At 35.0% G+C, this 23,988-nt stretch overlaps 1 protein-coding gene across 9 annotated transcripts in view; it reads left to right on the forward strand.

Moving 5' to 3' along the window:
• ADK (adenosine kinase) overlaps nucleotides 1–23,988 on the forward strand; it is a 491,846-nt gene that overhangs the window by 162,073 nt on the left and 305,785 nt on the right. For all 9 annotated transcript variants that reach the window (XM_089897732.1, XM_022590941.3, XM_089897734.1 and 6 more), the window contains one exon: nucleotides 20,554–20,632. In XM_089897732.1, the coding sequence (XP_089753858.1) occupies nucleotides 20,554–20,632 (79 nt within the window). The remainder of the gene's footprint in view (nucleotides 1–20,553; nucleotides 20,633–23,988) is intronic.

Here is a 23,988-nt window from a genome sequence, read left to right on the forward strand (position 1 = left end):
TTCATCCATCCATTTATTTATCAAACTATTTTTTTGGTGTGTATGTGGCATGTCAGGCACTATGCTTAAATATTGTGGAATGCAAAAACAGATAGGGTCTTTAATACCATGTTTTATGAATGAGGAAACCTAGTCTTAAAAAATAAATTACTTGCCCCATGTCAGACTACTAGATGAACATGAAGTTAAAGCAAGGTCTGTCTATACCAGAGCCTTTGTTTGAGGAACACTGCCTGTCCTGATGCCTTGCAGTGTAAAATCATATTTTGACCATATTGGTATCAAATTTGTCTTATATGTCCTTAGTAAGGAATTTGACTATGCTGGATGGACCTTCCTTCGTTCCTCCCCTCCCCTCCCCTCCCTCCTTTCCTTCCTTCCTTCCTTCCTCCTTTTCCTCTTAAATACTGATATTCCACCTAGTTCCACGCTCTGGGTTCTTCTCATTTGTCTGGGCATGGATTTCTTTGCCTTTATAATATTTGGGTTTTTTGAGCTTCTTAAGCCTGTAAGAGTGTGTCTTTAATCAAATTTGGGAAGTTTTAATAATAAGATGTTATTTCTTCAAAACTTTTTTCTGCGCTGCATTTTTTCTCTTCTCCTGACACTCTCTGGTAACATAAATGTTAGATCTTTTAGTATTATTTCATAGGTATCTGAGTATTTGTTCATGTTAAAAAAAATCATTTTTCTCTCTGTTGTTCAGACTGTAACATTTTTATTGATCTGTCTTCAGGTATACTGAGTTTTAATTCTGTCTTCTCCATTTTGCTTTTGAGTCCATCTAGTGAGTTTTAAATTTTCACTTATTTAATTTTTATTTGGTCTTCTTTACATCTTGTATTTCTTTGCTGAGTCTTTCTTTTTTTCCAGATATTTCAAGAGTTTTAGTAGTTTTGGTTCCTTGGAGTTCTCCTCTTTGGTCCTCTAGCCAGAGAGCCGGGGCTTTATTTTCCCAGTTCTGCCACAAACTTCCATGACTGAGACTTGTCTGGGGCTAAGTAATAGGAAGATATAGAGAGAATATTCTAGGTTTAAACTTAATAAATTCTTAAACTCATATATCAAATTTTTCAGTTCTAGATGTTTACTCTTTTTTATAATTTTAATCCTCTGTTGAAATTCTCCATTTTTTCATCTAGTTTATGCATTCTTTTCTTTACTTCCAGTATCTAAATCATTTTGAAAACGTTTTCTAGTTTTGTTTTATTTTTAATCAAATTATTTTGCCTCTTTCCATAACTATCAGTTGTTATTGTTTGCCAGACACTTTATATAAGAACTGTTGATCCTTCAGATTGTATATTCTACCAGAGTGTTCACCCTTTTGTATACAAGGCTGATGTGGAGTGACAGGAGAGCTGATCACCTTAATAAAGTTAAGGATTAAAGCTAGGTCAAAGTTGATTTTTGGTTTTGATAGATTCAGTCTACACTGTTTGCCTCTGTTTCTAGAGCTTGACTCTCTAGGACTCTTAGTTTAGACCACTGGGGTCTTTGTCGCATCAGCTGTGTGAAACAGTCCACCAGAGCTGCCTTCAGAGGTTTCTAGCTTAATTCCTCATCCTTCTGTCCAGCACACCTTCAAAATTTGGCAAATAGCTCAAGTGGGAGACTGACATTATAAAATTTGTTTTTTAAAAACTGAAGTGTAGTTGATTTACAATGTCGGGTTAGTTTCACCAGTACAGGACAGTGATTCACTAATACATATATTCTTTTCCAGGTTCTTTTCCCTCATAGGTTATTAAAAAATATTGAGTATAGTTCCCTGTGCTATACAGTATATCTTTGTTAGTTATCTATTTTATTAATAATAGTGTGTATATAATAATCCCAACCTCCTAATTTATCCCTCCACCCCCTTTCCCTTTTGGTAACCATATGACATTTTGTTTTAGACACTCAGTTTCCAATTTTATCACTTTGGTACTATGTAATAACTAAAATTCCAACTTTTTTTTTTAACCCCCTTGCCCTCCACCTCCATACCATTGTTCTGCTAAACCCAAAGTCTGAATTTTAAGCTTCTAGATATAACCAGGATAGATTCATGTCCTCTCCCAGTCCCCAGCAGAAGAGTGTCTTAGTTTTTATTCTCCACTCTTCCTAGGGATTTCATTTCTTGCCTATCATGTTTTTAGTTCCTTTGCTCTTGGCCTTTGTTTTGTAAGCACTGCCAAACTGGGCAAACTTTCTGGTTTTTAGGTGATTTGGGTTAACCCTCTTAGCTTACATTTGATTTTCAGAATTCAGCAGATGTGTTATGGGACAAACCAGCTGTGTGTTTGAGGTCCCTGAAATGTCAAATTTAGTCTTTCTAGCCTCATGCTGCTGAGTACAAATTTGGACAGGTCAGGCAGACAGCTACCAGTGCTGGCCTACCCTTTGAACAGTTCTAACCTCCCTGGAAATTTATTCATTTGGTGCTCGTTGCTTCCATAGATCTTTTCTACCTTTAATGATTTATAATTTGCATGACTTTTCTAGTTGTTGTCAGTAGGAGTGCTGCTTATGACCCACTATATGGTACTCAGAATCAAAAGTTCTATATGTTATGTTTGGATAAAAGATTTAAATGTTTGAGTGTTTCTGATGAGTGATATATATATATATATATATATATATTTTTTTTTTTTTTTTTTTTTTTTTTCTGTGGTACGCGGGCCTCTCACTGTTGTGGCCTCTCCCGTTACGGAGCACAGGCTCTGGATGCGCAGGCCCAGTGGCCATGGCTCACGGGCTCAGCCTCTCCGCGGCATGTGGGATCTTCCCGGACCGGGGCACGAACCCGCGTCCCCTGCATCGGCAGGCGGACTCTCAACCACCACGCCACCAGGGAAGCCCATGAGTGATATTTTTTATAGTTGTGTAGAGAAAAATGATTAATTATTGCTTGAATACTATCCGTATCTGTTACATATGTTTATAGAATTTTTCAATCAGAGTAACTAAGGCCCATTACAAACCATGTATTCTGTGATAGAAATAACAGCCAAAACCAAAGCAGTAAAGGAGAGAAAAAGTATAATTTGTGTTTTGGAACTTCCTGTGGACATATGGATGACATTCTACATTTATCAAGAGACTATTCGTCTCATTTTGAGAAACACTGTCTTACAGTATTTCTCTTTTCCTTATATGTGGCTATTTCTTGTATAGTTTAATAGTAAATATCAAACAGTTTTACTGTTTAATGAAAATTATACTTTGGTTTAGTGAAATTTTGTGTGTTTTTATAATGAGTAGAAACTTAATACATATGCTGTACATCTGAATTTAGGAATAATTCATTTTATCTTAATCATCTATACTTATGTACAAAGTACTTTTCAACAGTATATTTTATTATTTCATGTGCAAAAATCTTCATCTTCAGAGTTATAAATGGGAATAATTAAAAACTAAAACATTTTAGAATTGAATAAGGACTTATCTAAGCAATACATGCTTAAAACTGCTTTCTTATCAAAGAAAATAAAATTAGAGGTTGGAGAAATACCTTTAAATTACAATCCTTATGAACTAATAGCTTAACCCTGGTTTTGAATGACTGTTACTTTTTCCATCTTTTAAAAATATGCTTAAATATAAACACATGTGGGAAATGTTCTTTTGGCTTTTATCAAACTGACATTTAAGTGAATTTTTTTGAACCTCACTAAACATTTGTGGTAAAAGATTTCAAAGCTTTGAATCTTTCTATTTGCCTATGGATTTTTTCCCCCTGTGTTATTCTATTAACATTTGGTCTTAATAAGTATAACCTGTTTAGAATTACTGATGTTTTTTCATTTATTATTTGTTTAGATGAGAAGTTTAGGAAAGAACTTCATCAGAAACCCTACTTGGCAGTTATGAATGCTTTCTTAAGGAAGTTAAATTTTTTGAGTTTTACTCTAAAGATTTTACTTGTGTCTTATCCCTAATATGTCTTCTTTATGAAGTTTTCAGAATCGTTGATGTTTGGTTTCTGTGCCATGCTGTTAGCACAATGTGAGATCTCCTTTATCTTATGATGTACGATGAGCTCTCTCTCTCTTTTTTCCCTCCAAGACTGGGGTAAAAGAGGCTGTAGTTACTGTGAAAGTGGGAAGCAATTACCCTAAGATAGAACTAGAAGCTATAAATGATGGTTTTATGGACACTTTCCTATTGATATTCTTTCTTATATTTTACTTCTAAGAACTTTTATTTTTCTTTTGCTTAAGGATGATTGGTCCTACATTAGGGTAGAATCATGAAATCTTTCTCATTTGTTTAATATCAGTTAACTAGAAAAATTACACATTAAAATTTAAGGAGCTATTTCTTTTCTTTAATTTCTTCTCTCCCATTATTTTTTTCCTTATCATTCTTCCTTTTATTTTTCTGGCTTTTTAGAATGATTTTCTGGATGCATCTTAAAGCCCCCAGCTGCCTTTTTATTAAAAAGTAGTTCATTTAGTTTTGGGCCACAAGGTGTTTTATTCTAAACACTCTTATTTTTATTTTACATGATTTTAATTTTTTCTTAATTTTTGGATGGATCTCCTAGTCCTGAGTCTGCCACTTACTAATTGTGAGAAATTCATCAAAAATCATTTAACTGGGCTTAGAGGATAAGGAAGGTGAATTTACTCATTCTTCTTAAAACAAGGTACACAAATAGAATCACACGTAACCTGCACTTCAGAATTGCTAGGAGACGGATCATACTAAGAACTCAGATTTCTTATAAGTATTGGAAGAAACATCATGTTGCGATAGAGCAAGCTCTTACTTACTCCTGTACATCTTTACCTCTGGAGAGCAGGGGTGGAGGGTGGAGGGCCTTAAGAGCCTATGAAAAAGAAGGGAGAGATGTGGAGAATGTAGTTCAAGAACAGACCCAATCATTCCTGAAAAGAAAAAGTCCAACACATGTTCCAGACCTGTGTTTTAAACATGGAGTAGGATCAGACAGGCCCTCTCATCAGTCAGCGCGCTATCCCCAATCCATTCCAGTTAGATTTCTCTTTTTGCCCTTCAAGTGGCTTGCCTGGGAAAGCCACTGAACCCTGTCCTGATCCTTAGAGCAAGGGATCTCATTGTTGAAGAGAGAGAGTTTTGGGCAGTTTCCTTTGGTGCCCCCCTAGATGGTATGTTCTTTTTTAAATTATTATGTAGTTTTAAAATTTATTTATTTATTTGTTTGTTTATTTATGGCTGCGTTGGGTCTTTGTTGCTGTGAGTGGGCTTTCTCTAGTTGTGGCGAGCGGGGGCTACTCTTTGTTGCGGTGCGTGGGCTTCTCATTGCAGTGGCTTCTCTTGTTGCGGAGCACTTGCTCTAGGCATGCAGATTTCAGTAGTTGCAGCACGTGGGCTCAGTAGTTGTAGCCCGTGGGCTCTAGAGCGCAGGCTCAGTCGTTGTGGTGCACAGGCTTAGTTGCTCCACGGCATGTGGGATCTTCCTGGAGCAGGGCTTGAACCTGGGTTCCCTGCATTGGTAGGCGGATTCTTTTTTTTTTTTTTTTGCGGTACGCGGGCCTCTCACTGTTGTGGCCTCTCCCGTTGCGGAGCACAGGCTCTGGACACGCAGGCTCAGCGGCCATGGCTCACGGGCCTAGCCACTCCGTGGCATGTGGGATCTTCCTGGACCGGGGCACGAACCTGTGTCCCCTGCATCGGCAGGCGGACTCTCAACCACTGCACCACCAGGGAAGCCCGGCAGGCGGATTCTTAACCAGTGCGCCACCAGGGAAATTTTTTTTTTTTTTTAAATAAGTCAGGTTTATTGAGGTATATTGAGATATACTTGACATAGAGTAAAACTCACTGGTTGTATATGTAATATTCTATGAGTTTTAACAAATGTATACCGTTGTGTAACTATCACCAAATTAGGACATTTCTGTTGTCCTCCAAACTCATACTTCTTTGTAGTCAATTTCTCCTCTCTGATTTCAGTTCCTGACAATCACTACTCTGATTTCTGTCCCTATAGCCTTGCCTTATCCAGAATGTCAAATAGATAGGATCATATTGTTTGTAGCCCTTTTATGTCTGGCTTCTTTCACATGGCATGATACTTTTGAGATCCACCCATGTTCTTGAATGTGTGGACGTACCACAATTAGTTTATCCATTCACTAACTGATGGACGTTTGGGTTATTTTAAGAGTTTGATGATTATAAATAGGACTGTTATAAACAGTCACGTACTTGAGTCAGCTGGTAAGTATATGTTTAACTTTTTTTAGAAATTGCCGAATTGTTTTCTGAAGAGACTGTAGCCATTTTTCATTTCTGTCAGCAATGTGTGAGTTTCAGTTATGCTGCACCCTTGTCAGCACTTAGTATTGTTATTTTTATTAAAGCCATTCTAATAGCTGTGTCTCCTTATGGTTTTAATTTGGATTTCCCTAATGACTGTGATGTTAGAATCTATGCTTATTTGCTGTCTGTATCCTTTCTTTGGAAATGTTTCTATTAATCTTTTGCCCAATTTTTTATTGGATTGTTTTCTCATTATTGAATTTTGAGAGTTCTTTATGTATTCTGGATAGTATATACTTCTCAAAGTTAATATTTATAATAAATGTTGAAAAGTATTTTTATAACAGTAAGTATATTTTTGAAATGGTAGGTCAGTACTGTTTAAGTCATTATGAATTATGAACGCTGCTTTAGCACCCTTAGTTGCTAGGTTCACTATGACATATTCAGACTGAGCATAGGTTGTCAGACTTGTCAGGAATTAATATTATGTAATATGAAAAATATCATTGCTTGGTAAGTCACTTTTTTTAGGAATGTTAGAGAATAAAAAGTTTATATTTCTAAAGTTTTCTTTTAAAATTCTCACATTTATATCTTTGCCATTTGTCATACCAGTTTACATCATTGATTGGGTAATTTATTTAGAGTTAAAAAAGAGGTATATTTGGAAGAAATTTCTTAACCTAAAAACCGAGCAATGATACGAATTAAAAATGCCCTACTTTCTAAAACTTTCTTTAGATCTTACAAATTGAACTAGATGATGTTTGATTCCCAGATTACAGGAATAAGACTTAGTTTTTCATTCATATCCTTATGTGTGGGTCACAGTCAATGGAATTAAGAGTACTGTGATTGTTTTTCTAAGGTATAGTGAATATGCATTGTTATAGTATCATCTTCCAACAAGTACTGTTCTCCTTACTCTTCACACTCCTGATTTTCTTTACTTGTGTGTGGCGGGTATTCTTTATTCTTGAGTGCTAAATTTTCTGAGCAGAACATAATATATCCCATTGGATATATTATGTTAGACTTTGCTTGTGTTTACTTCTTACAACTCATTGAAAAATCATTCACTGTTTGTTCCTCACTCAAACTTTGTAAAGTAGAAACTAGTTGGAAATTTTATGAAACGAACAGTACACTATGTTAGCAAGCAGCAAAATGTAGATGCTGTCTTCAGTATAGCATCATAATTCTCTTCCATTAAATTTTTCAGTTATTGACTTTCCCATAACCTACCTGACCATGTTGTAGTTAGTATAATAATTACTGTTTTTGAAAAGGTGAATCTCTTTGTAGTATATACTATCCTGCATCTTTGTAGTATAAAAAAAATTAGTATAAAAAAATTATTGTTTTTGAAAAGGTGAATCTCTTTGTAGTATATACTGTCCTGCATTTATTTCCATTAATACTTGTGGCTTGACTTAAATGCCAAAATGGCTTTTATGCTAAAGGATGGATTATGTTAGCTAAGGATGGATTATATTAGCTTGCCTATGTTTACTTTGGTCATTTAGTCACTGCCCAGCTGTTCCACAATTAGAAGCTCTTGCTGCTGCGAGTAGCATGCTTATGATCATCAGTATTATTATTATTTTTATCAGAAGTCTGTGCTATCTTTTTTTACAATTTATTTTATTGAAGTATAGTTGATTTACAATGTTGTGTTAATTTCTACTGTATAGCAAAGTGACTCGGTTATACATATATATATATATATATACACACACATTCTTTTAAAAAATTTTGTTTTGGAGCTTAGCTGCTTAACAATGTCCTATTAGTTTCTTCTGCACAGCAACTTGAATCAGCTATACATATACATATATACCCTCTTTTTCTGGTTTTCCTTCGCGTTTAGGTCACTACAGAGCATTGAGTAGAGTTCCCTGTGCTATACAGTTATGTTCTCATTAGTTATCTCTTTATTATACATAGTATCAATAGTGTATATATGTCAATCCTAATATCCCATTTCATCTCACCCCACCCCCGCTTGGTATCCATACGTTTGTTTTCTATGTCTTTATTTCTGCTTTGCAAATAAGATCATCTATACCATTTTTCTAGATTCCACATATATGTGTTAACATATGATATTTGTTTTTTTCTTTCTGACTTATTTTACTCTGTATGACAGTCTCTAGGTCCATCCACATCTCTGCAAATGACCCAATTTCATTCCTTTTAATGGCTGAGTAATATTCTATTGTGTATATGTACCACATCTTCTTTATCCATTCCTCTGTTGATGGATATTTAGGTTGTTTCCATGTCCTGGCTATTGTAAATAGTGCTGCAATGAATATTGGGGTGCATGTGTCTTTTTGAATTGTGGTTTTCTCGAGTATATGCCTGGGAGTGGGATTGTTGGGTCATATGGTAGTTCTATTTTTAGTTTTTTAAGGACCCTCCATACTGTTCTCCATAGTGGCTGTATCAATTTACATTTCCACCAACAGTGCAAAAGGGTTCCCTTTTCTCCACCCTCTCTCCAGCATTTATTGTTGTAGATTTTTTGATGATGGCCATGCTGACTGGTGTGAGGTGATACCTCACTGTTTTGATTTGCATTTCTCTAATATGATGAGCATCTTTTCATGTGTTTGTTGGCCATCTGTATGTCTTCTTTGGAGAAATGTCTATTTAGGTCTTCCACCCATTTTTTGATTGGGTTGTTTTTTTGATATTGTGTGCTATCTTTTAATAGACTTTAAATTTTCATGTTCGATCATTTTCATATGATACCTTTTCTGTGCATACTACCATTCTGAGGTATGGTCTAATACTAAACTAGGATTAAAAGACTAGTATTTAGTCATTGCTTTCCCTACCACATTAGTGTTTGAAATCTTCTCCACTCTCTTGTATTTTACTTTTCTTCTCAGAAACAAAACAGATATATAGATAGCTTTCATATTATTGTCAAGAATTATCAATTGTTTATAAAGTATTTAATAATATGTGATATGAGAGTGGAAAGAATTACTTAGAATTTAAATTCTCTTATATACTATCAGCACAAGTATTAAAAATTCTTTACAAGTATATGGTATATTGCTTTCTGCTTTTTCCATAAGGTTAGTCTTCCAAGAAATTCTGAACTACATTCCAGTGACATTCATCTTTATTTAAAAGTTTTCTTTAATAAAATTACTTCCATTTTAAAATGAATATAAATACATGATCAAATTGTAGAAAATATCGAAAAGGAAAAGGCTTATGTCTAAAATGCTGATGGGCTGTTAATACGCTTCTTCTGTTCATTTTTGTTAAATTCTAACGAAAAATACTGAACATGTTGAATACCTTTTTATGTTCTGATAATCTCTTTGAACAGTAAATATAAGAACATCCCTTATTATATTTTGGTTTTAATAAACTACAAATGTTCATTTCTTACATTTTGTGTTCTTTCGACTTTATCTTAATTTGCTACCTATATTTTCAAATGTCATTTTCATACATTTGTTTATTCATTCACTCTATTTTAATTGTATCATCATAAGCTGCCAGAATTCCTTCCTAGAATAGTACAGCATATAAACAATTATAATATGAACTATATTATATTTTGTCCAATGATAATCATTATAATTTAATCATTCCACTATTTTTGAATATTTTGTTTTAAACTTTATTATATCTTATGGTAATATGTTCAGCTCTTACATATAGCATTATTTATGATTTGGATTACTTCCTTAGGGTAGAGTCCTAGAAATGGATTTTTATGATAATAGTATATAAAAATTTTTGTGATTCTTGATGTGTATTGCTAAATTACCTTCCAAAAGAGTTCTGTCACTAACACTGTATGGTTATATCAGCTTTTTCACATCTGTAGTAATGCTGAGTATTAATAGTTTATACTCAACCAATTTAATGTGCAGAAATCTGTTTACATGTTTTTGATTACTAGTGAACAAAGCTGATTCTTTTTCAACATTTATCATTTTTATTTATTGTTCATTTTTCCATTTATATGAGCCATAATAGTTTCTTTTTCTCATATGAGAATATTAAAATAGTATTTTAAAAATATTGAATCAATAAATTCATTAAAAGTAAATGTTAAAATATATAAAATGATAATTAAAATATTAAAAAAATCTTTTGGGTAAAGATAGCCATTTTTCATATTTGTTAAACAGGTTTTATCCTTTATATTTCTAGTTTTTAATTTGTTTGATTTTGCTTTTATTTAGAAATGCTTTAAATATTTTTGTTATCAAATTTGTTGTTCCTATTCTTTGCTTCTGTCAACTGCAAACTCTCATGCAGAAGTTTGATAAGCACTGAATCCAGTTTTCTCTAGCATTTTATTTAAGTAACGTTGCTCTGGAATTTTTTAGCATCATAAAAGCTGCATACTTTATGAATTTGAGCTTCATAAATCCTACCAGATTGCTGGTAGGAAAATGTATCAGCTACTGTTCTTTCAATTGTGTTTTTGTTTGTTTGTTTTTGGCTGCATTGGGTCTTAATTTCTGAACTCGGGTTTTCTCTAGTTGCGGCGAGCGGGGCCTCTTCTTCGTTGCGGTGCGGGAGCTCTTCTTCGTTGCGGTGCATGGGCTACTCCTTGTGATGGCTTCTCTTGTTGCAGAGCACAGGCTCTAGGCACACGGGCTTAAGTAGTTGCAGCACGTGGGCTCTAGAGTGCAGGCTCATTAGTTGTGGCGCATGGGCTTAGTTGCTCCACGGCATGTGGGATTTTCCCGGACCAGGGAACAAACCTGTGTCCCGTGCATTGGCAGGTGGATTCTTAACCACTGTGCCAACAAGGAAGTCCCAGTTGTGTTTTTTGATTGAGGTGTTTGATATGCCAACTCCATTCCGACAGAGAAGCTCAACCAAATGGAGAAAGTAAGAATGTATCTATAAAGTACTAAAATTGCCACACATCTCTCCCTATAGAAAAAATCACGTACTGGAAATATATAGAAGTTCCCTGCAAATTGTAAAGATATCACAAACTCTGTCATCACTAAACAACTTAGAAAATAAGGTTTTTATATAATTGATTATATCCCTGCAAAGCTGTAATCATGGTTTTGAGGCTTATTAATGTTTTAGCCTGAACTTTTTTGTTCTTTCATTAAGTATACACAGTCCTTCATCTTTTCCTAGCATTTTCCACTGTGTACACTGATGGTTTTGACACAGATAATGTGGACCATTCATACACAAACCAGAGATTTTGTATCAACTAGAAAAGTGTGTAGAGGAAATGTGCCAAATCCATGCAAGAGATTAAAGAAAATAAATTTTTCCTCAATGCAGTTAGTTCTGTTAACAGAAAATTTTCTGGGTTTGATAATCAACTACTTAGGAGTTCCTTTTCTTTTTTATATGATTTTTCTTCTCTCCTGTATTTCCTAACACCATCGAACTGATAATCCGAAGTAGAAGCCTCAGAATTGTTTTCCCTCTGCCACATCTTTCACCTCCAGTTATTTATCACATCTGATGTCTTAAACTTCAGAAATGATTCCTTAGCTTGATCACTTCCAGGTAGCCCCTTAACTTAGCATCTGATCTTAGGTATGAACTTTTCCAAAGGTTGGCGATCTGCCTCTTTTTATTCTACCCTGTCCTCAGAAGAGTGCTATCATCATTTAAAAAAAAAAAAATCTGCCTTTCACACTATTAGTAAACAGATGTTAAAAATTCCTAGTTGCCTACTGAAGAATGTCTAAATTGATTAGCCTGGCACAGAGTTTTGTCAGTTTTTACTATTTTACCTACATTACCTGTAACTTATTTTCTGAATATGTTTTCGTTTTACCCCTACCGTTGAATATTTTTTCTCCCTTATTTGTCAAATTATTGTTCAAATGTTAAACTTTCCCTGCCTCTTTCATTCAGAAACACTTACTTCTCTGCTCTGTGTTTTGTTCTGTATATAGTTCTATTTATATAATTGTATGGAAAGTTGCTCTTTTCTTCCATTATAAGATGAAGTAGATTTTAAAATGTTTTTATTAGAAAACAATTTATATGCTTATTACACAATCAAAACAAATGTATATAAGATCCATAATTGCTTGTACTTTGGAGTGAACCACTGTTAACACCTTGGTTGTAGTCTTCCAGGTCCTTTTTACTACACATGTATATTGGATAATTTTGTTTGCAGTATACATATATATATTGCACTTTCCTTGGATTATATTGTGCATATGTTTTGGTTACTTAATATTTCTAAATTGAAGTATATGAATATCTATCAGTAGTATAAGTCTACAACATTTAAAAATATTTAACTCTTTAGTAGAAGCAATGCATACACACAGTAAAAATAAATCAAAGTGAAAAATTAAGCATTTTTCTCTAAGACTTCCAGTTTTCTGAAATGGACTTACCCTATCATTCATCAGAATTCATCAGGATTTATTAGGCCAAAATTTGGAATAAGACTAATTTGCCCATTGATTCTCACTGCTATTTATTCTCTGTGCATATTATGCTGGAGGTTCTAGTGTCTGCACTAAGGCAGGAAAAGAGGAGAAAACATTTTTTTCCTTATTCACAAATTATGACTATATATGTATGGCAAAAACAGAAGAATCATTGCTATTAATTAGAGATGTTGGCAACTTGATTGGATAAAAAAAATTGATGTAAAGACTATATTTCTAAGTACCAGCAACAAATAAAAATTAGGTTTAAACAAATATCATTTACAGTACTGTTAAAATGTAGGAAGTATGAAGTCGTGACTATAAGAGATGAGCAGGATTTATGGCACGAATTATGAAACTAATAGGTGTTAAAGACCTAAATAACTATACTGTGGTATATACCGTAATCATGGATTGGACAGTTGTTCGGGGCGGGGGCTTGCTTCATGGATCTTAGTTGTGCACCATGTCGGCTACAAGTGGACAATTTAATATTGGAAATATATCACTTTTCCTTGTGTGTGTGTGTGTGTGTGTGTGTGTGTGTATAATTGCAATCCTGGTCAAAATTCTGACAAGTTATTTTTTGGAAATGGACATCTAGTTGTGCATTTATGTGGAGGTCCAAGAGGGCCAAGAATAGTCAGAGCGCTCATGAAGAACATGAAGAGAGCACTTGTCCTTCCATTAAGACTGATAAAACAATAATATCTAAACAGAAATGGAATTTTTGCAGGGGTAGGCATATAGATCAATGAGTCAGAATAAAGAGCCCCCCCTTCTCTCTCTCTCTCTCTATACACACACACACACACACACACACACACATATAGTTGTCTATTTGTCAGTTTTTGGTAGTGGTGATGGTCATGGTAGTTACACAAGCGCTGAATTTCAAAATACTATTTTAAAATTGTATATTTCAGGTACCTTTAAGAAATTTATAAAAATTAAAACTGAACTAAAAATGAAGAAACAATTTTAAAAAACCTTCCCTTCTTCTCCACTCCATACAGGGGCAAACACTAACAGGTTTTTTTTTTTTAATTAAAAAAAATCAATTAATTTATTTTTGGCTGTGTTTGGGTCTTCATTGCTGCGTGTGGGCTTTCTCTAGTTGCAGCGAGCAGGGGCTACTCTTCATTGGAGTGTGCAGGCTTCTCACTGCAGTGGCTTCTCTTGTTGCAGAACACGGGCTCTAGGCGCGGGGGCTCAGTAGTTGTGGCTCGCGGGCTTAGTTGCTTCGCGGCATGTGGGATCTTCCCGGAGCAGGGTTCAAACCAGTGTCCCCTGAATTGGCAGGCGGATTCTTAACCACTGTGCCACCAGGGAAGTCCAACAGTTTGTTTTTAATAGTTTACTGTTATAAATATAAATAATGTAGTTATGCCCCATTTTTTGAATTAACAGTTACTTATCTATTGACTCATTTGAAAGCTGAAGAATATAGTGCACGTATACTGTTATTTCCCCTTTTTCTGCCTCATTGTCTTACTTATGTTATTTTAGACATTTTAATTTTTCTACTGACTTATTTATTTACTTATTTATTTTAAAGCTTAGGGAAAGTCAAGAGACTTCTTTGCAACAGGATGGAAATTTTATTTTATTTATTTATTTAAAATAAATAAATAAATAATTTTTGGTTCCGTTGGGTCTTCATTGCACACGGGCTTTCTCTAGTTGTGTCAAGTGGGGGCTACTCTTCCTTGTGGTGTGCAGGCTTCTCATTGCGCTGGTTTCTCTTGTTGCAGAGCACAGGCTCTATGTGCACGGGCTTCAGTAGTTGTGGCACACGGGCTCAGTAGTTGTGGCGCATGGGCTTACTTGCTCTGCAGCATGTGGGCTCTTCCCAGACCAGGGATCGAACCCATGTCCCCTGCATTGGCAGGCGGATTCTTAACCACTGCGCCACCAGGGGAGTCCCGTGACTTTATGACTTTAAACAGTTTACTTAAAGCCTCTTTTTAAAAAGTTGGTCATTAACACGAGATACTTGTGGACTCTTTTCAAATGAAGGAATGAGAATAAGAAAACTTTTCATCTCTCCGTTCTTCCATCTTCAAAATGTCAGTGTTATAGATGATGTTTTTACATTCTGTTTTATAAGTATAATTAAATGTTACATATTTTATCTCTGCATAGATCCAAAAGTTGAAAACCAAACAAAACATCATTACTGAATAACTAGGTAGATATTTTTCTCTGTAGAACAAAGTAGTGTGATTGAATCAACTCTTAGAAGAGATTGAATCAACTCTTAGAAGAGAAAATACAATCCTTTGTTATTAAAATTTGGACTATGTAGGGGAGAATTTTACATGAAAAAAATATAATAGACCCTCATTTAAATTTCTTTCAAAATACTTACACTTTTCCAAAGTCATACACAGTTGCCACTTTTTCCGTTTTTTTCAAACCCCATGCAATTTTTTTTCTTCCTCCCTTTCTCCTTTCCTTTCTTTCTTTCTTTCTTGGCCGCGCTGCAGGGCTTGTGGGATCTTAGTTTCTTAGTTCCCCGACCAGAGATTGAACCCGGGCCCTCAGCAGTGAAAGCACCAAGTCATAACCCTTGGACCATCAGGGAATTCCCCCTTATGTTTCTTTCTGATTTATACACCAGCATAGAATATAGCAGTTCTTTGTCTTTTAGCTTCCTGTATTAAGTCTGATGTTATTCTGATTCTTATTCCTTTTTATGTAGTGTGTTATTTTTCACCCCAGAAGCTTTTAAGGTTTTCTCTTAATATGAGAGTTCTGAAATTTAACAAGGTATGTCCAAGTGTGGATTCCAGTCCCTACTTCCGAGTGTAATTGCTTGGTGTTTAGAGATATTTGAATATTATATATATATATATTTTTTCTCTTTTGACGACTTCTTTTTTTCCTAGTGTTTCTTTCTTACCTTTTATTATCTCTGTTCTCCTTTTCTGTCATTCATGTTAAATGGACCTTGGACCATCTAATTCATTCTCTGTTCCTTTTAAGTTTTCTTTCATACTTTTCATCTCTTACATTTTTGATCCAATTTCTGGGTATTTTTCTTAATTTCAGTTTCGTTCTCTTAATCTTTTTAAAATCTGTGTCCATTTTAATTGCTTAGGTCATTGATTCAACTATTAATTTAAAAAATTCAATGGTGGTAAAGTTAATTTATAGCAGCTCTCTTATTCTCTAATTGTTCTTTTGTCATATAACTAGGCAGGTAGGTTTCCCCGAATTGTCTCTGAGAAAAAACTAGGCAGAAAGTGAAAAACAGTGTGAGAGTTCCTCAAAAAGTTAGACTTAGGGTTACCATTTGACCCAGTAGTTCTACTCCTACGTATATACCCAACAGAAATGAAAATGTTATATCTACACAAAACCTTGTGCATGAATGTTCATAGCAGCATTATTCCCAATAGCCAAAAGATGAAAGCAACCCAAGTGTCCATTGTTGGATGAAGGGATAAACAAAATATGGTATATCTATAATGGAATGTTATTCAACAATAAAGAGGAATAAAGTACTTATATATGCTGTAGCATATATGAATCATGATAACATTATGCTAAGTGAAAGAATCCAGTCAACAATGCCATACACATATGTATTATTCCATTTATGTAAAATGTCCAGAATAAGTAGAAATACAGAAGATAGAAAGTAAATTAGTGTTTGTTTAGGTCGGGGGAAGATGATGTAAGATTGGGTTTTGATAGCTAAAGGGTATGGAATTTCTTTTTGAGTTAATGAAAATATTCTAAAATTGATAGTGATGATGGTTACAGAAGTGTAAATATATTTTAAATGATCAGATTGTAGACTTCATATGGTTGAATTGTATGATATGTGAATTATATCTCAATAAAGCTGTTATCAAAAAAAAAAGAAAAAGGCAGGCGAGGAATCCACACAGTTGCTAGATAAAAGAGGACTTTTTCATGACAGATTAGAGCATTTAAACAGATCTGACTCTTGTGGGTAAGGTAGGAGTGGTTGGGCAGCTACCCTCGTGTACCAAATATAGTATTTAAAGAAATTGCTCTTGCTGTTATGTCTCCTGTCACGGCTTTGTCAATTCTGTTACATTAGCTTTCTGTTAAATTAGAATTTGTTATTTCTCAAATTCGTTGTCTGTGCGTGGCATCTTTCCTTGATTTGTGGTGCTGTTATACTTTTGTTCATTTTCATATATAAAAAACATACTTTTTGACATTCAGTCAGATTTGGAAGGGGAAGCAAGCATATGCTTCCTCTTCCATCTTGAAATGTGAGGTTCTATAATTTTTATACCCCTTGAACGAATTTTAGAGATAATATTAATAAGCAAAATTTTGGTTTCTGTAGAAAACTCTTAGTTGACTGGAATGAGGAGAAATACACTGATTTCTATGTGTTTGTAATTAACAAGTAATTCTGAGACTGCAGTTCTGAATTTGACTAACCAGTGAGTTGTATGTGACCTTTGTTGGACAGTCTGCTCAAATACTTTATGCCTCACTTTCCTTGTTTGTTAAATAAAGGCATTCTGTTTATCCCTTTTAGTTTTAAAATTGATCATGTTTACAGTTGACCCTTGAACAACACAGGTTGAACTGTGTTGGATCCACTTAATAAGTGGATTTTTTTTTCAATAAATATAGTTTACGGGTCTTTAAGTGTGGGGAAAAGTTTGTGTTTGGTTAGAGATCACAGTATGTGGAATCAAAAGAACTAGGGTTTGAGTCCTGACTTTATCCAAACTGCTTTAGCATTCTGCCCTTGGGTGAGTCATTTATCAATTCCTTTATTTTTGAGGCAGAGATAACTGTCCCCGGGTTTTTCCACAGAGGGGTGGGGGATTGGTGTGTTGACACCCTTCTTCCCTTTCTATCCTGCCTGAACAACTCGCAGTGGAAGACCTTCGCATAACTTTTACAGTCTGCCTTCAGTGTCCGTGGTTTTACATCCATGGATTCAACTAACTGTGGATTGTGTTGTACTGAAGTATGCAGGTATTTATTGAAAAAAAAATTGAAAAATATAGGAGCTAATAGTACCCACCTCATAAAGTTGTGAGCATTTAAAAAAATGATGATTTGGATAAAATGTTTAAAACAATAACTTTTGGCACACATAATAAATATTATGTAAATGTGAGCTGTGGAACCTCACCCTAAAACATCAGAGGGTTCTGAAATCCTGTAAGTCTTAGAAAAACTGAATAATAGTCAAACAGGTTTCTTTGTTTCAGATATCTCAGTGCCTTTAATATGCTGATATGCACTATGAAAATTCAAGATGGAAATAGAGTACACACATTTCCTACGCTTATTTGGTCACATAATCCTTTTTCTCTAGACCGTCTTGCAAAGCTAGTGTTCTTTTTATTTATTTTTTATTTTTTGTGGTACGCGGGCCTCTCACTGTTGTGGCCTCTCCCGCTGCGGAGCACAGGCTCTGGACACGCAGGCTCAGCAGCCGTGGCTCACGGGCCCAGCCACTCCGTGGCATGTGGGATCTTCCCGGACCTGGGCACGAACCTGCGTCCCCTGCATCGGCAGGCAGACTCTCAACCACTGTGCTGCCAGGGAAGCCCGCTAGTGTTCTTTTTAAACCGTAATAGTCTAGAACCATATTGGTCCAGTAAGGTAGCGGCTAGCCTTGAGGTTATAGATACTCAAATTTAAGTTAATAAAGTTAAATAAAATTTAAAATTTTATTTAAAATAAAACTCATCAGTCACACTAGCCACCTTTCAAGCATTCAATGGCCACGTGTGGCTAGTGGCTGTCAAACTGGACGCACAGATACAGAACATTCCCACTGGAGTCAGAAAGTTCTGTTGGATGGTGCTGGTAGAATTTGATAACAAAAACTAAGTAAACAAGAGTATATAGTTGGTTTACTGTAATTTTAGTAGGTATAATAAATTTAGGCCCATCTAGTTCTTCCCGAAATATTATAGTTATTTGATTCTTAGTCACTGGAAGAAATTAATGATGATGGAACGCAGAAGACTATAACTTAAGGAAAGTTCTTGAGAAAGTGAGAAAGGATGGTGTTGCTGTAGCAACAACAAACTGGGTGGCCTACATCAGAAATTTATTCTCTCAGTATTCTTGGGAGGCAGAAGTCTGAAATCAAGGTGATAGCATGGTTGCACTCCTTGTGACCAGCCTAGGGGAGAATCCTTCCTTGCCTCTTCCAGCTTTTGGTGGGTGTTGGCATTCCTTGGCTTCCTTGGCATATGGCCATATCACTCCAATCTCTGTCTCCATCTTCAGCTGGTCTTCTCCTCTCTGTCTTCTCTTTTGTCCGTTGTAAGAAGACCTGGCATTGGATTTAGGGTTCACCTGGGTAATTCAGGAGGGAGGATCTTACCTGAAGATCCTGAACTTAATTATGTCTGCAAAGACCCTTTTTTCAATTAAGATTACATTCACAGGTTCTGGGGGGACATACCTTTTGGAGAAATTGGCTTTTGAAAGTGGAATAGCCTCAAACGAACATGGCAGTTGATCACTGTATGTTTACTTTGTCTATTCATTCTTCCTCTCTCCTCCAATCTCTCATATCACTCTTAGTTGTTACATAGTTCAGAAAGTAATTAGAAGAGAACATTTCCTAAACTACCGCAACTAGCCACCTATCTGCATCTGGGACTGTGTACTTTGTTTTCTCTCCTGTTAGTATTAGGTGAATATTATTAGTGGTATACAAATACTGCTGTTAACATTTTGGCAGGTTTGCTAATTGTGTTTATTGGCATCTCAGGGTTTTATAGATGGGATCTGAAGGCAATTGGAAGTATGGAAGTGGGTATAATAACTGTGTTTTTCCTACTCCTAATGTAACCATTTCTGTATTTATCTCTTTTTATATTTTGAAGTTCTGTGAAATGTTTAATTTGAGTAAAAAGATCTACTTCCATACTTAAAAATTTAAAGTTTTGAAAATACTTTCCAAGACTGGCATCTTTTTTGAATACTCTATTCACATCCCAATCTCTCTCTTCTTTGACTGATCTTCTGTAGCACTTGCTGTCTACGTTGCATACATTTTGTTGGCTGATAACTTGGTATTTTAAATTTTTCTTTTTCATGTGTATTCATCCTTTTGTCCCTCCAAGGTCGTAAATCCTTTGAAATTAAAGTGTATACGTATGCCCTTTGGTTATCTCCGACAGCATCTAACATGTTAGAGACATGTAGTAGGGAAAATTGACTTATGATCTGGATTATTAAAATGCTATGTAGTTTGAGACTTATTAGAATCAGTATCCATAGCCCGTTGTCTGGGTATGTGTAATTCTAGGGGTTTATATGGATCATCTTGTATGAAAAGTTTTATGTATAGTTAGTATATGTATTTTCCTGAAGAGAAGTTCTCTAGCTTTTATCAGATGCCAAAGTAATGAAGTATCAAAGGTTTAGTTCATCTCTCTCTGTCCCTATATTTGGCAGATACAGAAATTGTGTCACTAAGCAACTTTCCTAGAATCATACAACCCAATGTAATTTCCCAATTCTTTACGTTATAAAGTAATAGCCTTTATGATATCTAAAACTTTTAGAACTTACTAGAATATACATTTGTAAGGATTTTAGAGTTCAGTACTTAATATAGGAAGATATGCATTGCTTATAAATAATAATTTATGAAGTTATTTTTACCTTCTGTTTAGTTTAATGGCTAATTATGGTCAGCCTATATATTTTAAATTCTTATAGTTGTACACTTGTGGAAAAAATTTCTTAAGTATGGAAATTTAGCAAAGTTGTTTTTTATACAACATTTTAATTCATTTATTCAACATAATTATGTAGTTCAAAAAGTTTCACTAAATGTGATTTAACGAACTTCTAATCAGAAAAATTTGCATTGTGACAACTGACAAATGCTAACTTACTTTTTTCTACTGTGATTTCCTTTTAGGTTTGATGAACTTGTAAAAAAATTCAAAGTTGAATATCATGCTGGTGGCTCTACCCAGAATTCAATTAAAGTGGCCCAGGTTGGTTAATTATTTTAAAGGTGATAAAGAAATGGATTCAGAATGATTCTAGACTTTTGGTCATTGTGCATAATAATTCCAATCTATATTTTGTTGCTATAGAATATTTCTGTTGGTTTTGAATGTTTATTATTCATTTACATTTCTTCTTAATTTCCTGTGGAATCCTTTGATTATTATTTTATATTTCATGTTATTGATTTGTAGAAATTCTGCATATTTTATAGATAGTATTCTTTTTTATTCTATAAATTCGAAGTATTCCTTATTTGTCATTTGTACTTTAACTCTGCTTATCATGTCTTTTACTTTTCCAAAGTTCTTAGTTTTTTTTAATATAGTTAAACTTTATGGCTTCTGCATTTCATATAATACTTAGAATGGAATTCTTACAACAAGATACTATAAGTTTTCTTGTTGTATATATAAATACATATATACCTATATATCTACATAGTTGTATGTATGTATGTGTAAATTTATGTATCTGTGTCTATATCTATATACGTCTTCCAGAGGGTAATTGGATAAACTCATTTTGACGTATACTCTACAAGTTACCAGGGTGACCTAATTTTAAGTGGGAGCGTTAGTGTTCTGTTTAAAGTTCCAATTATGAAGGACATGAAAAAGCTTTACAAACTTCTGGTTCTTGCCTCTACGATTTGTAAACTAGCTCAAAATCCCACTAACTGCAGTCAAAGGTCAACTCTGATGGACTCAGGTCATTTTGATTTTTTTATTGATTAATGCTTTCCCTTTGAATTGTAATTATGGGCCAGAGAAGTGGAAAATTGACAAACAAAGGTTGAACAATTTCTGGTTTTTTAAACTAACTTTTATTAGATTTAGACTTACACTGTATAATTATCCTGCATACTTCCAAAGCTCAAATTTAATCATAGTATTAAAATATTGTAGGTTGTAAAATATTATGTGTAGTGGCCTGAGGAGATGAGGTCTTTGTATTTGTCAGCTGATTTTGTTTGTTTGTTTGTTTAACATTCCGCTGGTCACTTTGTGAGCTCAGGTTAATGGAAAAAAGACAGTTTACTTCTGTATTAGTTTTCTCAGGCTGCCGTAACAAAATACCACTGACTGGTTAGCTTCAACAACATAAATTTATTTTATTACAGTTTTGGAGGCTGATGCCATCTAAGATGAAGGTGCTGTCAGGTTTGGTTTCTTGTGAGGCCTCCTTCCTGGCTTGTAGATGGCTGCCTTCTCACTGTGTCTTCATGTGGAGGTGGGATAGTAGGGGGAGCGTTCGGTTCTCCAGGAACCAAGTCAACTATATCTTAGTCTTGGATTTTCCAGCCTCCAAAAAAATTTTTTTTGTTGTTCAAGCCATGCAGTCTATAATATTTTGTTATGGCAGCCTGGGCAGACTAAGACAAGTTATATACCCAAAACAATTGAAAGCAGGGTGTGGAAGACATACATGTAAACCCATGTTCATAGCAGCATTATATTCACAATAGCTAAAATGTGGAAGCAACCCAAATGTCCTTCAGTGAATGAATGGATAAACAAAATGTGATATATGCACACAATGGTATATTTTTCAACCTTAAAAAATAAGGAAATTCTACCACATACTACAATATGGGTGAATCTTGAGCATATATACTAAGTGAAATAACCCAGTCACAGAAGGACTAATGATGATGATTCCAGTTATATGAGGTACCTAGGTTAGTCAAATTCATAGAGATGGGAAGTAGAATGGTGGTTGCCAGGAGTTGTGGGAGGGGGAAATGAAGAGTTATTGCTTAATGGGCATAGCGTTTCAGTTTTACAAGATGAAAAGAGTTGTAGAGATAAATAGTGGTGATCGTTGTACAACAATGCAAATGTACTGTATGCTTTAAAATGATTAAAAAGGTAAATTTTGTATATATCTGTTTTACTACATTTAAAAAATAAATCGAAAATAGATTCTAGGAATGCTTCAAAAGGGAGTGATATCAACTTGATTCAAGTTACGGATTTCATTTGTTTATTCAATAATCATTGAGGCGACATAATAAGTCAAAAGCATGGGCTTGCTCTTGGGGCCATGGGAGTCCATTAGAACTGGGTTTGAGTTCAAGCTTTGTCACTTTATTGGCTATGAAAGCATGAGCAACTTTTATGGGCCTTTCACCTGTAAATGGAGGTTAATGCTTATTGCAGGTGGAAGTTGTAAGGATTTATGAGATAATGAATGTTTTAAAAAATTATGCTTCTTTTTGTTTTAATTAATTTATTTATTTATTAATTTTTTTTGGCGGTGTTGGTCTCTGTTGCTGCGCACAGGCTTTCTCCAGTGGCAGTGCACGGGCTTTCTCTAGTTGCGGTGAGCGGGGGCTACTCTTCATTGCAGTGCACAGACTTCTCATTGCAGTGGCTTCTCTTGTTGCAGAGCACGGGCTCTAGGCATACAGGCTTCTGTAGTTGTGGCACGTGGGCTCAGCAGTTGTGGCTTGCGGGCTCTAGAGTGCCGGCTCAGCAGTTGTGGCGCACAGGCTTAGTTGCTCCGTGGCATATGGGATCTTCCCCGACCAGGGCTCGAACTCGTGTCCCCTGCATTGGCAGGCAAACTCTTAACCACTGCACCACCAGGGAAGTCCCTATCCTACTTTCCAAAAGAAAGTTTGGAAAGTTTGGAAAGGGCTTTTTTCCCCCCCCATTTTTCTGAATTTTCTTCATCTTAACAGAATGTAAATTTACCCATTCATGGACAGAACAACCAGTTTTTTGGCTCTCATTCACATAAAAATACTTATTTCAATCTAGTCTTCAGTTGAACATCTTGTTTAGGTTTTTAGTTCCCCTACTATTTTGAGAGGGCTTTTCTTTTACATCTGATTGATGATTCAGCTACATAATTGCCCAGTTATAATTTATGACTCGGGTAACCACAGAGTTTTGAAAAACATTCCTTTAGAAGTACTTTTCTTTAGAAGGAGAATTCTTCAGATTTTCCTTGGCAGTCATTAATAGGAAGAACTGATTCCTTTGTACATAAAGCAGATATTTGTTGGGCATCTGCTATGTGCTAGTCATTGTGCTAGGTAGTAGCTGGTAATATAAGCTATGTCATCTAAATTTTAAGTAAAATGTGATAAAATATTTAGAGCCTTAGAGTGAACAATCTTGATATAATCTTGCTTGAATCTATTGTGGTGAATGAATGAGGTTGAGCTTTACGCTGTTTAAGAAGTCTATCCAGGGACAGCCCATCCGGGAAGGTTCTGGTTTTTGTTTTCTGTTATGCACTTGATTGGTTGATTTTGGGGTTTTGTCTTCTTTTCTTATTCATTTATGTTCTCCTTCACCTCTGAGAACAACTGGATTACAGTCTTCCATTTTCT

This window comes from Delphinapterus leucas, chromosome 16 (assembly GCF_059928025.1).
Source record: "Delphinapterus leucas isolate spDelLeu-1000000601 "Yukka" chromosome 16, BTC_Dleu_Yukka2, whole genome shotgun sequence".
Classification (NCBI taxonomy): domain Eukaryota; kingdom Metazoa; phylum Chordata; class Mammalia; order Artiodactyla; family Monodontidae; genus Delphinapterus; species Delphinapterus leucas.